Below are 11,585 nucleotides of genomic sequence, written 5' to 3'. Positions count from 1 at the left end.
TTCATAAATTAGGTGCATTACCGCCACTCGTCATTCGTCTTTCAGTCACCCACGTGGGTATAATCAATGAGGAGATGGCACGTGGGCACCTGCTTCTATAAACCAATGAGGAGATGGGAGAGGCAGGGCTTGCAGCGTGATCTGCGTCAGAAATAGAACTGACTTCTATTTTAGCCCTTGGTAACGCAGACGCTCGTTGGCGCGCACGCGACAAGAGCGGTGTTGTCAGCCGAATAGATATCAGAGAAACCAGAAAATAGGTTTTGTTAAATGGTGGTTTGACCATAATTCGACTGACGAGAACAAACAAATAGACCGTTTTTATACGGAGCAAAAATATATTTTATGAGAATCTGGGCTAAACACTCTTTGCAAGCATGTACATCTAAAATACGCATCCCTCTGAGGAGTGTAATTAACATTAGACCTCCCCTCTGAGGAGTGTAATTAACATTAGACCTCCCATCTGAGGAGTGTAATTAACATTATCCCTCCCCTCTGAGGAGGGTCATTAACATTAGACCTCCCCTCTGAGGAGGGTCATTAACATTAGACCTCCCCTCTGAGGAGTGTAATTAACATTATACCTCCCCTCTGAGGAGGGTCATTAACATTAGACCCCCCCTCTGAGGAGGGTCATTAACATTAGGTCTCTCCTCCCTTCTGAGGAGGGTCATTAACATTAGGCCTCTCCTCTGAGGAGGGTCATTAACATTAGGCCTCTCCTCTGAGGAGTGTAATTAACATTAGACCTCCCCTCTGAGGAGTGTAATTAACATTAGGCCTCCCCTCTGAGGAGGGTCATTAACATTAGACCTCCCCTCTGAGGAGGGTCATTAACATTTGGCCTCTCCTCCCTTCTGAAGAGGGTCATTAGGCCTCTCCTTCACTCTGAGGTGGGTCATTAACATTAGGCCTCTCCTTCACTCTGAGGCGGGTCATTAACATTAGGCCTCTCTTTCACTCTGAGGAGGGTCATTAACATTAGGCCTCTCCTTCACTCTGAGGAGGGTCTTTAACATTAGGCCTCACCTCCCCTCTGAGGAGTGTAATTAACATTAGGCCTCCCCTCTGAGGAGTGTAATTAACATTATACCTCCCTCTGAGGACGGTCATTAACATTAGACCTCCCCTCCTTGGAGTGTAATTAACATTATACCTCCCCTCTGAGGAGTGTAATTAACATTAGGCCTCCCCTCCTTGGAGTGTAATTAACATTATACCTCCCCTCTGAGGAGGGTCATTAACATTAGACCTCCCCTCTGAGGAGGGTCATTAACATTAGACCTCCCCTCCTTGGAGTGTAATTAACATTAGACCTCCCCTCTGAGGAGGGTCATTAACATTATACCTCAACCTCAGGAGTTTAATTAACATTATACCTCCCCTCTGAGGAGGGTCATTAACATTAGATCCCCCCTCTGAGGAGAGTCATTAACATTAGGTCTCTCCTCCCTTCTGAGGAGGGTCATTAACATTAGGCCTCTCCTCTGAGGAGGGTCATTCATATTAGGCCTCTCCTCTGAGGAGGGTCATTAACATTAGACCTCCCCTCTGAGGAGGGTCATTAACATTAGACCTCCCCTCTGAGGAGGGTCATTAACATTAGGCCTCCCCTCTGAGGAGGGTCATTAACATTAGACCTCCCCTCTGAGGAGGGTCATTAACATTAGGCCTCTCCTTCACTCTGAGGTGGGTCATTAACATTAGGCCTCTCCTTCACTCTGAGGCGGGTCATTAACATTAGGCCTCTCCTTCACTCTGAGGAGGGTCATTAACATTAGGCCTCTCCTTCACTCTGAGGCGGGTCATTAACATTAGGCCTCTCCTTCACTCTGAGGCGGGTCATTAACATTAGGCCTCTCCTTCACTCTGAGGAGGGTCATTAACATTAGGCTCTCCTTCACTCTGAGGAGTTTCATTAACATTAGGCCTCTCCTTCACTCTAAGGTGGGTCATTAACATTAGGCCTCTCCTTCACTCTGAGGCGGGTCATTAACATTAGGCCTCTCCTTCACTCTGAGGAGGGTCATTAACATTAGACCTCCCCTCAGGAGTTAATTAACATTATACCTCCCCTCCGAGGAGGGTCATTAACATTAGGCCTCTCCTCTGAGGAGGGTCATTAACATTAGGCCTCTCCTCCCTTCTGAAGAGGGTCATTAATATTAGGTCTCCCCTCTGAGGAGGGTCAATAACATTAGGCCTCTCCTCTGAAGTGGGTCATTAACATTAGGCCTCTCCTCCCCTCTGAGTTGCGTCATTAACATTAGGCCTCTCCTCTGAGGAGGGTCATTGACATTAGGCCTCTCCTTCACTCTGGTCATTAAAATTAGGCCTCTCCTTCACTGAAGAGGGTCATTGACATTAGGCCTCTCCTTCACTCTGAAGAGGGTCATTAACATTAGGCCTCTCCTCTGAGGAGGCTCATTGACATTAGGCCTCTCCTTCACTCTGAGGAGGGTCATTAACATTAGGCCTCTCCTCCCCCTGAAGAGGGTCATTAACATTAGGCCTCTCCTCCCCTCATGGTGGCAACATCATCATTAAGATAGCCTTTAAGCAATGATATGTACTCACTCGGATGCAAATGAATATTTAATATGTGCCAGTTCCCAAACTAATACTGTGATGACTGTAGCAGTTTGTCTTCTGATAAGGAATCCTACTGATTGTAGCCTTGAGGTACGTGCACTAAGGACTAATATAATAAAATAAACATAATTCTGACCCGGGTAAAAGATACCTGCAAGCATCATGCTGTTTATTCCTAAACATCTAACCAAGGTTGGTGTCTTCAGATCTAAAAAAAAAATAAAATGAAATGACAACCTCCCTACCTTCCCAGACATGGGCATTTAACGTCTGTCCCCACCACCTATTCTGTTCTTCTGTGTGGGATATAAATAGACATATATTTAGCATATCAAAGGGGAGTCTACAGAAAGAGAAGAAGAAGAAAAATACAACCCCCTGTACTCCAAGAGCAAATACTGTCCCTCTGCTAAACACAACACTGTCTGACGCATCCTAGCTCTACCTGTGTAGAGAATTACCTTAGCACACAGCCCCTCCAAGAGCAAATACTGTCCCTCTGCTAAACACAACACTGTCTGACGCATCCTAGCTCTACCTGTGTAGAGAATTACCTTGGCACACAGCCCCTCCAAGAGCAAATACTGTCCCTACTAAACACAACACTGTCTGACGCATCCTAGCTCTACCTGTGTAGAGAATTACCTTAGCACACAGCCCCTCCAAGAGCAAATACTGTCCCTACTAAACACAACACTGTCTGACGCATCCTACTGTAGCTCTACCTGTGTAGAGAATTACCTTAGCACACTGCCCCTCAAGGAGAAAATACTGTCCCTCTGCTAAACACAACACTGTCTGATGCATCCTAGCTCTACCTGTGTAGAGAATTACCTTAGCACACTACCCCTCAAGGCTATGCTGCTGTTATTTCATAGCCTGTTGAAGAGAAAAGATATTAACAAATGTTTCTGCAACAACAGACTACATGGCATGCCTCAACCATTTTCCACGGTACAAAATGGGAGACTTTGAGTGTGTGATGGTAAATAAATATCAACATTTAGGCTACTGCCATGCAAGCATTTATTCTCATTCCACTGCTTGACAGTGTAGAATATTCACATGAGGCTCTTTCTGAATTAGCCTACTAATGCACTTGCATTACATAACCCATAACTGATGTAACTGGGTCCATAGGCTATATAGACAACCCAGTCGTTCGGCTTCATGTGATGCCATGTAACCTTATAAACTATTTTTTTTTTGTATAATTGTATCCTAGCCTACAATACAGTCAACATTCAGGAGTGCATACTGTACCGTAACCTATAGGTACCAAGACAATAAAGTAGGTAAAATGTTCAGCCAGATGAGGGCGCTACCTTTGATTTCTGCATGTGTGAGAAACCTCTGCAGGGAGAATCTCAATTGTATACTGTACCTCTCAAGACCTCTCTCCTCGCCTCCTTCTCAAAACCCTTTGGAGGAGGTCAGAGGGGAGGCCTCTGACTTTCCCATCCAATGGATTTTGAGAAGGAGGCGAGGAGAGAGGACGCAAGGATTATGCAATTGGGATTCTCAATGTGATTCTCCCAATATCACACTGCCCATAACGTCAGTTCAGTGGCGCACCCATGTATCCTCATGTCAAAACAGAACGGGCAGGGAAAATAGGATACATTCATATTACAATAGCCTACTTTTACTGTCACTGTCATTCAGACCTATAATTGATTAAGCCTGTATCGTGTTCTCCACGTAGTCTAAAAAAAGAAGCTTGTAGTGTTTGTCACTCTGCCATTAAAACGTTGTTCACTTGGAGAGCTCTTTGCGTTTCACACATTTGGAGCTGTTTTCTCTCAAGTATGCATATTATTTGAACAAACAGGTGAAGTCTAGGCTAAAACTGAGTGGTTCCTATTATTGACTTCACATGAGGGAGCATCCACCTGTTGTCTGAAAACTAAAGTGATGCTGAATTCCAGTCTGGCTGCATTTCCACAGGCAGACAAATTCAGATATTTTTTCACATTAGATCTTTTCACATAAGATATATTTTAGAGCTGATCTGATTTGTTAAAGACAAACTAGTGACACATATTTTTTTAATCAGAAATGGGCTTTTTACACAAGAAACCCAATTATAATATTCTGCCGTTATTGGTAAAATAGCTGATCTGATGGGTCAAAAGACCAATAATTGGGAGGGAAAAAATCGGAATTAGGCTGCCTGTGTAAATGCAGCCATAATGTCTAACATAAAAACGCTATCCAAGTAGCCTACTCAAAAACAATATGCGCGGTATTGTCTGTTTATTCTACTTCCCTCGGCAATGTTTGCCTTGCTTTGACTGCAGTCCACCTTGAATAATAGTCCACATTAGAATGCCGCTCACGTTCTCTGTCGTTTTAAACACTCCAATCATAAAATATAATGCAGGCGCCGACCCCTCTTGAACTGTCAGGTAAGCGACTTCATCCTCAAACGAAGTCTACCGTATGATCTCGATCCAATAGGCTATAGCACAATGCGTGATGCATAACCATTTCTGTTGATCATCATAACGACAAGAAACACAATTCCAAGTCTGTTAAATTAAACTACTACTAAAATCATTCTAGTCAAGGTCTGAAGTTTTCCGTTTGGTATACGAGACCCCTCCCCTCCTCTCTCTCTCTCTCTACTATCTCTCTCGCTCTTCTCTCCCTCTTTTTCTTCACCCCTCCCCTCCTCCCCCCTTCTCTCTGCGTCCTCTTCTCCCGCTAGTCGTGTGGGAAGCTCTATGCAGCTGTAAAGCAGCATACTTATGAGACAGGCAGGAATAGTTGCTATTACGAGACACACTCCCTCCTTCCTGCGTATCCGGATCCCTGGTGACTGTTTTAACAGTAGTTTATTTGAACGCAGTTTCTTGCTTTTGTTGGAAGATGGAGAGCGGCATCTCCTGCTTGCCCGCATCTGACTAAACTGAATTATTCATTTTCCGCGTCAGTTAGTCGCCGTTCTCATTTTTCTGAATATCACAGTGTGGTGTTTTTTTCCCTCTCCTTTTCTTTTCCTTGGAGTAGAGAGGCTCAGCCTCAGATGTCACACTGACAGCCCTGTAAAATGCATGATTCGAAAAGAGACGCTTAGCAAGCAATTTCAGATTTTTGGAGGTGAGTAAACCCGCGCAGGATTGTTTAGGTTTATCGGGTCTGCTGCCTCGTTTTTTCTGCCTGAACGGCTCAGTCCAACTTCAGCGAGCCATATACATAGGCTAAGCATCTCTATGGACTGGGTGTTCCAGCAGCACCATTCGTTTCATTTTCCTCTATCGTGAACTGGAGAGAAGTTGTTTTGCAGTCACTTCAGCTGCTCGCCTTTTGTCCCTGCTTTCTTAATAACGCTGAGGTGGGCACCGTGTCTTTAGCTCATTCCGAACTGAAATGCTTCATGGAGATACAACAACATTGGGAACCCTACGAGAGAAATATATTTTTTAACAAGTGGAGCCTGTCAAGAAGAGACGCATAGGCAGAAATCTGAGCGATAGCCTACCTACGTCTGAATGGGAGCACCGCGTCTCAATGCACTGCCAATGTCCGTTTCTCAAGAAACCACATTTGCAAACGCTTACGGTAAGTCTTCTGTTATTTGGTTGAAAAGCTTTAATATCCATTCTGTAGCCTACATTGTTCATATGTTTAATTATAATATGGGTTGATCCGCCTGGGGCACAGGCTTCATGGGATGTTTTAGCCCACAATATGTCAGCATAGGATGCAGTAGCATATATATTTTCTACTCTTTTTGTTATATGCCCACAAAATTGACGCACTACTGTAATATATAATGGTGATTTCAATTATGTTTTGTAACATTATGGATCAGAAGGAGATTCTGGTTTTAAGGCTTCTATTATTAGACTCTTATTATTCGTCTATCATTAATATGGTTATTATTATTATTATTAATATTATTATTATTATTATTAATAATACTATTTTTAGGTTAAAATGGTACTTGATGGCTGTATTGCTATAGATAAATGGGTTGATTTGCGTACATTAAATTAGCCTGGTGTATAGACAAAGCATTACTAACATCAGCAGTAGGCATACACTAACTAACCATTACTAACATCAGCAGTAGGGCATATACTATCTAACCATTAATGAAGTACTGTCTGTATGTATAGTACCAGTTTGTGTTTTGATTGTTTGTTTGTTTGTTTTTCCTCTCAAAGGTTACTAAATGGTTTTCTGGGGGATTTATAAAAGGCAAAATGCTGCTTCTAGTTCTGTTGGCCTTTTTCGTATCGAGTACGTTTTCTGACTTGGATTCTGACCTCTCAGCGGAGACCTGCAGCGCATGTTCATGCATGTCCATCGAGAACGTCCTATATGTGAACTGTGAGAAAATAACTGTGTACAGACCTACCCAGCTGCTGCCCCCGGTCTCTAGCCTCTATCATTTGAATTTCCAAAATAACCTATTGATCGTCCTTTACCCCAATTCCTTTCTCAATTTCACACACGCAGTCTCTCTTCAACTGGGAAACAACAAACTACAGAACATCGAGGGAGGGGCCTTTTATGGCCTTAGTTCATTGAAACAGCTGCATTTAAATAACAATGAATTGAAGGTGCTCAGAGCTGACACTTTCTATGGGATCGAAAACTTGGAATACCTCCAGGCTGACTACAATTTGATCAAGTATATTGAAAAAGGATCCTTCAACAAGTTGCATAGGTTGAAAGTTCTCATTCTGAATGACAATCTAGTCCAGATCCTTCCTGATAACATTTTTCGCTTTGCCTCCCTTACACATTTGGATATAAGAGGAAACAGGATCCAGAAGCTACCATATCTGGGAGTTTTGGAACACATTGGACGTATAGTGGAATTGCAGCTCGATGACAACCCATGGAATTGCACATGTGATTTGTTACCCTTGAAAGCTTGGTTGGAGAACATGCCCTATAACATTTTTATTGGGGAGGCTATATGTGAAACCCCTAGTGACCTGTATGGACGACTGTTGAAAGAAACAAACAAACAGGAACTGTGTCCCATGGGAACAGGTAGTGACTTTGATGTAAGGATGCCCCCTTCACAGCCAGAAAATGGCCGAACAACATCCGACAAGGCCCCCACTACGATACCGCCCATAGCCACCAAAGCTCCCAAAACAACAAACCCATCAAAGATTTATGGTAACGGGATTGTTGGTTTACCCGGTTTGAATAAAAATATTCCAATTATGTCCTATCAAACAAGAACCCCACCTCTCTCCTGCCCACAGCCTTGCACCTGCAAAGCTCACCCATCAGACTTTGGCATCAGTGTGAGTTGCCAAGAGAGAAGTATAAACAATCTAGCAGATATCATTCCCAAGCCACCAAATGCCAAGAAGCTCCACCTGAGTGGAAATTATATCAGAGATATCAGCCCAGTTGATTTCCAAGGCTTTGAGGGTTTAGATTTATTACATTTGGGCAGCAATCAAATAGTCACAGTTCAAAAAGGGGTCTTTGCCAATCTGACCAACCTGCGTAGGCTTTATCTCAATGGGAACCAACTAGAGCAGCTGCATCCTGAGATGTTCCTTGGGCTCAGTAACCTCCAATACTTGTATCTAGAATACAATGCCATACAAGAGGTGTTAGCAGGGACATTTGACTCCATGCCAAATCTGCAGTTGTTGTATCTGAACAATAATGTGCTAAGGAGCCTCCCTGCCTATATCTTTGCTGGCGTTTCCCTGGCTAGGCTAAATCTTAAGAACAACCATTTCATGACTCTGCCTGTGAGTGGTGTCCTAGACCAGCTGAGGTCTCTCACTCAAATTGATCTGGAAGGCAATCCCTGGGAATGCTCCTGTGATTTAGTGGCTCTGAAACTGTGGCTGGAGAAGCTGAATGACGGAGTGGCTGCGAAAGAGGTCAAATGTGCATCCCCAGTTCAGTTTTCCAATATAGAGCTACGGCTGCTGAAAAATGAGATCCTGTGCCCCAAACTTATAGCTAGGCCCCCTTTCATCCTGACCAGTACTACTCCGGTGGTGACCTCCATGTCCCCAGCAGGGGTGGGCAAGGCCCCTCCAGGTGGTCCAGTTCCCCTATCCATCATGATCCTCAGTGTCCTGGTGGTGCTCATCATCACAGTGTTTGTTGCTTTCTGCCTCTTGGTGTTCGTGCTGAGGCGCAATAAGAAGCCAGCCGGACGCCAGGAGGGCATGGGGAACCAGGAGTGTGGCTCCATGCAACTCACGCTCAGGAGACACAACAAATCGAACAAGAAAGATGATCTGGGAGGGGAGACGTTCATCCCCCACACTATCCAGCATATGAACAAGAGTCACACCTGTGGGATTAGAGACTCTGAGTCAGGCTTTAAGTTTGCTGACTCCCAGAGACAGAAAATAATCCTGCTCAACAGCGCTGACCAAGACAAGGACTCACTGTCCTCCCTGGATCCACGCAATAAGAGACTGAGCACCATTGACGAGCTGGATGAGTTCCTGCCAAGAGAATCCAACATGTTTATTCAAAACTTTTTAGACAGTAAAAGGGGGGATTTCAGCAGTATAGGGGGGAGTGGGTTTCAGATCCGTTACCCAGAGAAACCACAGGACAAAAAGATGAAGAAGTCACTAATAGGGGGAAACCATAGTAAGATAGTAGTGGAACAAAGGAAAAGTGAGTACTATGAACTTAAAACTAAACTTCAAGGTACACCTGACTACCTTCAGGTTCTGGAAGAACAGACTCAAATGAGTCAAATGTAGGCTGTCTACCCCCCCCCCCCCCCCCCCCCCCCCCCCCTCCAATGACAAAAGTGCCTTTTGGAAAAGCTTAATGACCAATGGATAAACTGGACAGGAGGCTCCAGTCAGATAACATGATTTCCTGAGAATCAGTGGCTCTGTTGCAAATACAGACTTTCCTCCTGATGTGGTGATGCCATTATAACATGTATTAATATCACATTATACCACAAGACATCCTTAAGAGACAATTGTAGTATTTTGCTGCTATTGAAATTGGTACTTATCAGATTTTTTTTCAACCAAATCATGGGTCATGAAAACAATGTTGACTGTACCTCATCATAGCTAGTGATCCTTCTGCAGTGTTTTTGTGGCAATATGGGATCAGTATTTTCAATGAATGAACTATCATATGGTGACTTTACAGTTCTCCTGGGAATATAACGTGGTTGGGATCCCCCACTTGCAGACTCTTACCATCTGCCTGGATTATAACTGGTCACTGCTGGTCACTGCTGGGGAACCTGACGCCTTGGTTTCACTAAGAAAAGGCACGTATGAACCGAACAGCAGATTTGGAATGATTCCATGACTTGTTTGTGTAAAGAGCCATGTTAATAGTGTTTGAATTAAATGTGGTTCCTCTGGATATGTTTGGGTATGGCACATGTCGGGACATTTTTTTTAAGCCCAAGAAAAACAGCTGCTTGCCATGTAAGCATACCTGGATTTATTTTGTAAGTCTACATTATTTGTATCTGTGGGACAGTTTGTAAATTACAACAGAAGACAAAACAACTATACCTATAAAAGACAAAACATGTAGAAAAAAAGCAACATTAAACAAACTGAATATTGATGACCCCTGTCAATATATATGATTGATGATCCATGTCAATATATATGATTGATTGCCCCTGTCAATATATATGATTGATGACCCTGTCAATATATATGATTGACGACCCCTGTCAATATATATGATTGATGATCCATGTCAATATATATGATTGATTACCCCTGTCAATTTATATGATTGATGACCCCTGTCAATATATATCATTGATGACCAACTGTCAATATATATGATTGATGACCAACTATCAATTGGTAGTACATTTAACTAATTTATTTATTTTTCTATGCAGGATTATTTAAAGATTATTGGTACTATTTAAAAGTGAAATGGATATTTAGAATGCATAAGCAAGACAGGCCCAGATCTCACGCCACAAATGATTTCTCAGAGTAACTGTTTCTGTTTTCTGAGTCTTCATGAACTCTACTGATGGCCTGAAAGGGGACTAGAGATGGATGTTATTTCACTATGACGGTGCACAAACTGAGGCCTGATTAGTATTTGAAAAAAGGTTTCTTGCAAAAGGTTTCGTGTAAAGGTTTCTTTTTAACATTATGCAACCAAAATAAATTTGCATTAAGGTGAGACAATTCTGGATGGTTTGACTTGGGTACCATGGTAACGGATTAGAAAGGTAACGTATGAGATATGTTCAATTTATCTTTGGAAGAAAATTATGTGGCTATGAATTTGTTTTATATACAGTAGCTACTGATCTGGAAAGATTCATATCAAACACCATGTGCAATATTAATATGCTCAATCATAATAGCTTAAATCCTTTATTTGATTTATTAGTTCAAAGTTATATTGTGGAGACAGCTTATATTGTTATTTCAAATGATTTTATCCACTTTATTTTACCAAGTTCCTTATTTAAAGTATTGTTAAGTTAATGAGTGTTTGAAATACAAATGAATAGAATGTACCTTGAAAGATATGATCAATACAATGTTCTATCAGTCAGCAGAATACTGTATATTGGTTAGTTTTTATTGTATAAACCTGTTGAAGTCAAGGTACCTATCTGCACTGTGTTTTTCTTTTCCTCAAGAAAATGTCATCTTGTTTCCTCAGTCGTTTAAGTTGCTTTATAAATAAAGCCTTGAATGCTCAAGAAGAAAACCTGAGAATAGTTGAGTATTTGAACACAAAATATGTATGACATGAATCTCAATTCAACATGAGTACATATGATACAGCCCAATCATAAATGCTGTGTGTGAGTTGTTTCGTCATGTCCCATTACACTGATCAAACAATGTTTAGGGGATTGTTCTTTCTTATTATATTTTAAAGGCAACAACAGTATTCCTTTACATTACAGTTTTTTTGTTACAGGGGATGAATTGGTTTGTGAGTAAAAGGATAATATGGTGTCATAACCTTTCCAGATGTTCTGGTGCATGTTTGCTTCTGTATTTAAAATGCCT

At 42.2% G+C, this 11,585-nt stretch overlaps 1 protein-coding gene across 1 annotated transcript; it reads left to right on the top strand.

Moving 5' to 3' along the window:
- Positions 1–5,304: 5,304 nt before the first annotated feature.
- On the top strand, positions 5,305–10,150 carry slitrk4 (SLIT and NTRK-like family, member 4). Its single transcript, XM_021583564.2, has 2 exons — positions 5,305–6,159; positions 6,768–10,150. The coding sequence occupies exons 1-2, from the start codon at positions 6,109–6,111 to the stop codon at positions 9,309–9,311; spliced, it is 2,595 nt and encodes an 864-aa protein (XP_021439239.1). The 5' UTR covers positions 5,305–6,108; the 3' UTR covers positions 9,312–10,150.
- Positions 10,151–11,585: the final 1,435 nt, after the last annotated feature.

The sequence above is a fragment of the Oncorhynchus mykiss genome, chromosome 31, assembly GCF_013265735.2.
Source record: "Oncorhynchus mykiss isolate Arlee chromosome 31, USDA_OmykA_1.1, whole genome shotgun sequence".
NCBI lineage: Eukaryota > Metazoa > Chordata > Actinopteri > Salmoniformes > Salmonidae > Oncorhynchus > Oncorhynchus mykiss.
The sequence above is the reverse complement of the archived record's forward strand: the minus strand, read 5'-3'. Positions and strand labels throughout refer to the sequence as shown.

Excerpts from the sequence above, each read along its gene's own strand:
- slitrk4 (XM_021583564.2), top strand. The coding sequence starts at position 6,109 with ATGCACTGCCAATGTCCGTTTCTCAAGAAACCACATTTGCAAACGCTT. Across the intron at positions 6,160-6,767 it reads CACATTTGCAAACGCTTACG|GTTACTAAATGGTTTTCTGG; the intron begins GTAAGTCTTCTG and ends TTCCTCTCAAAG.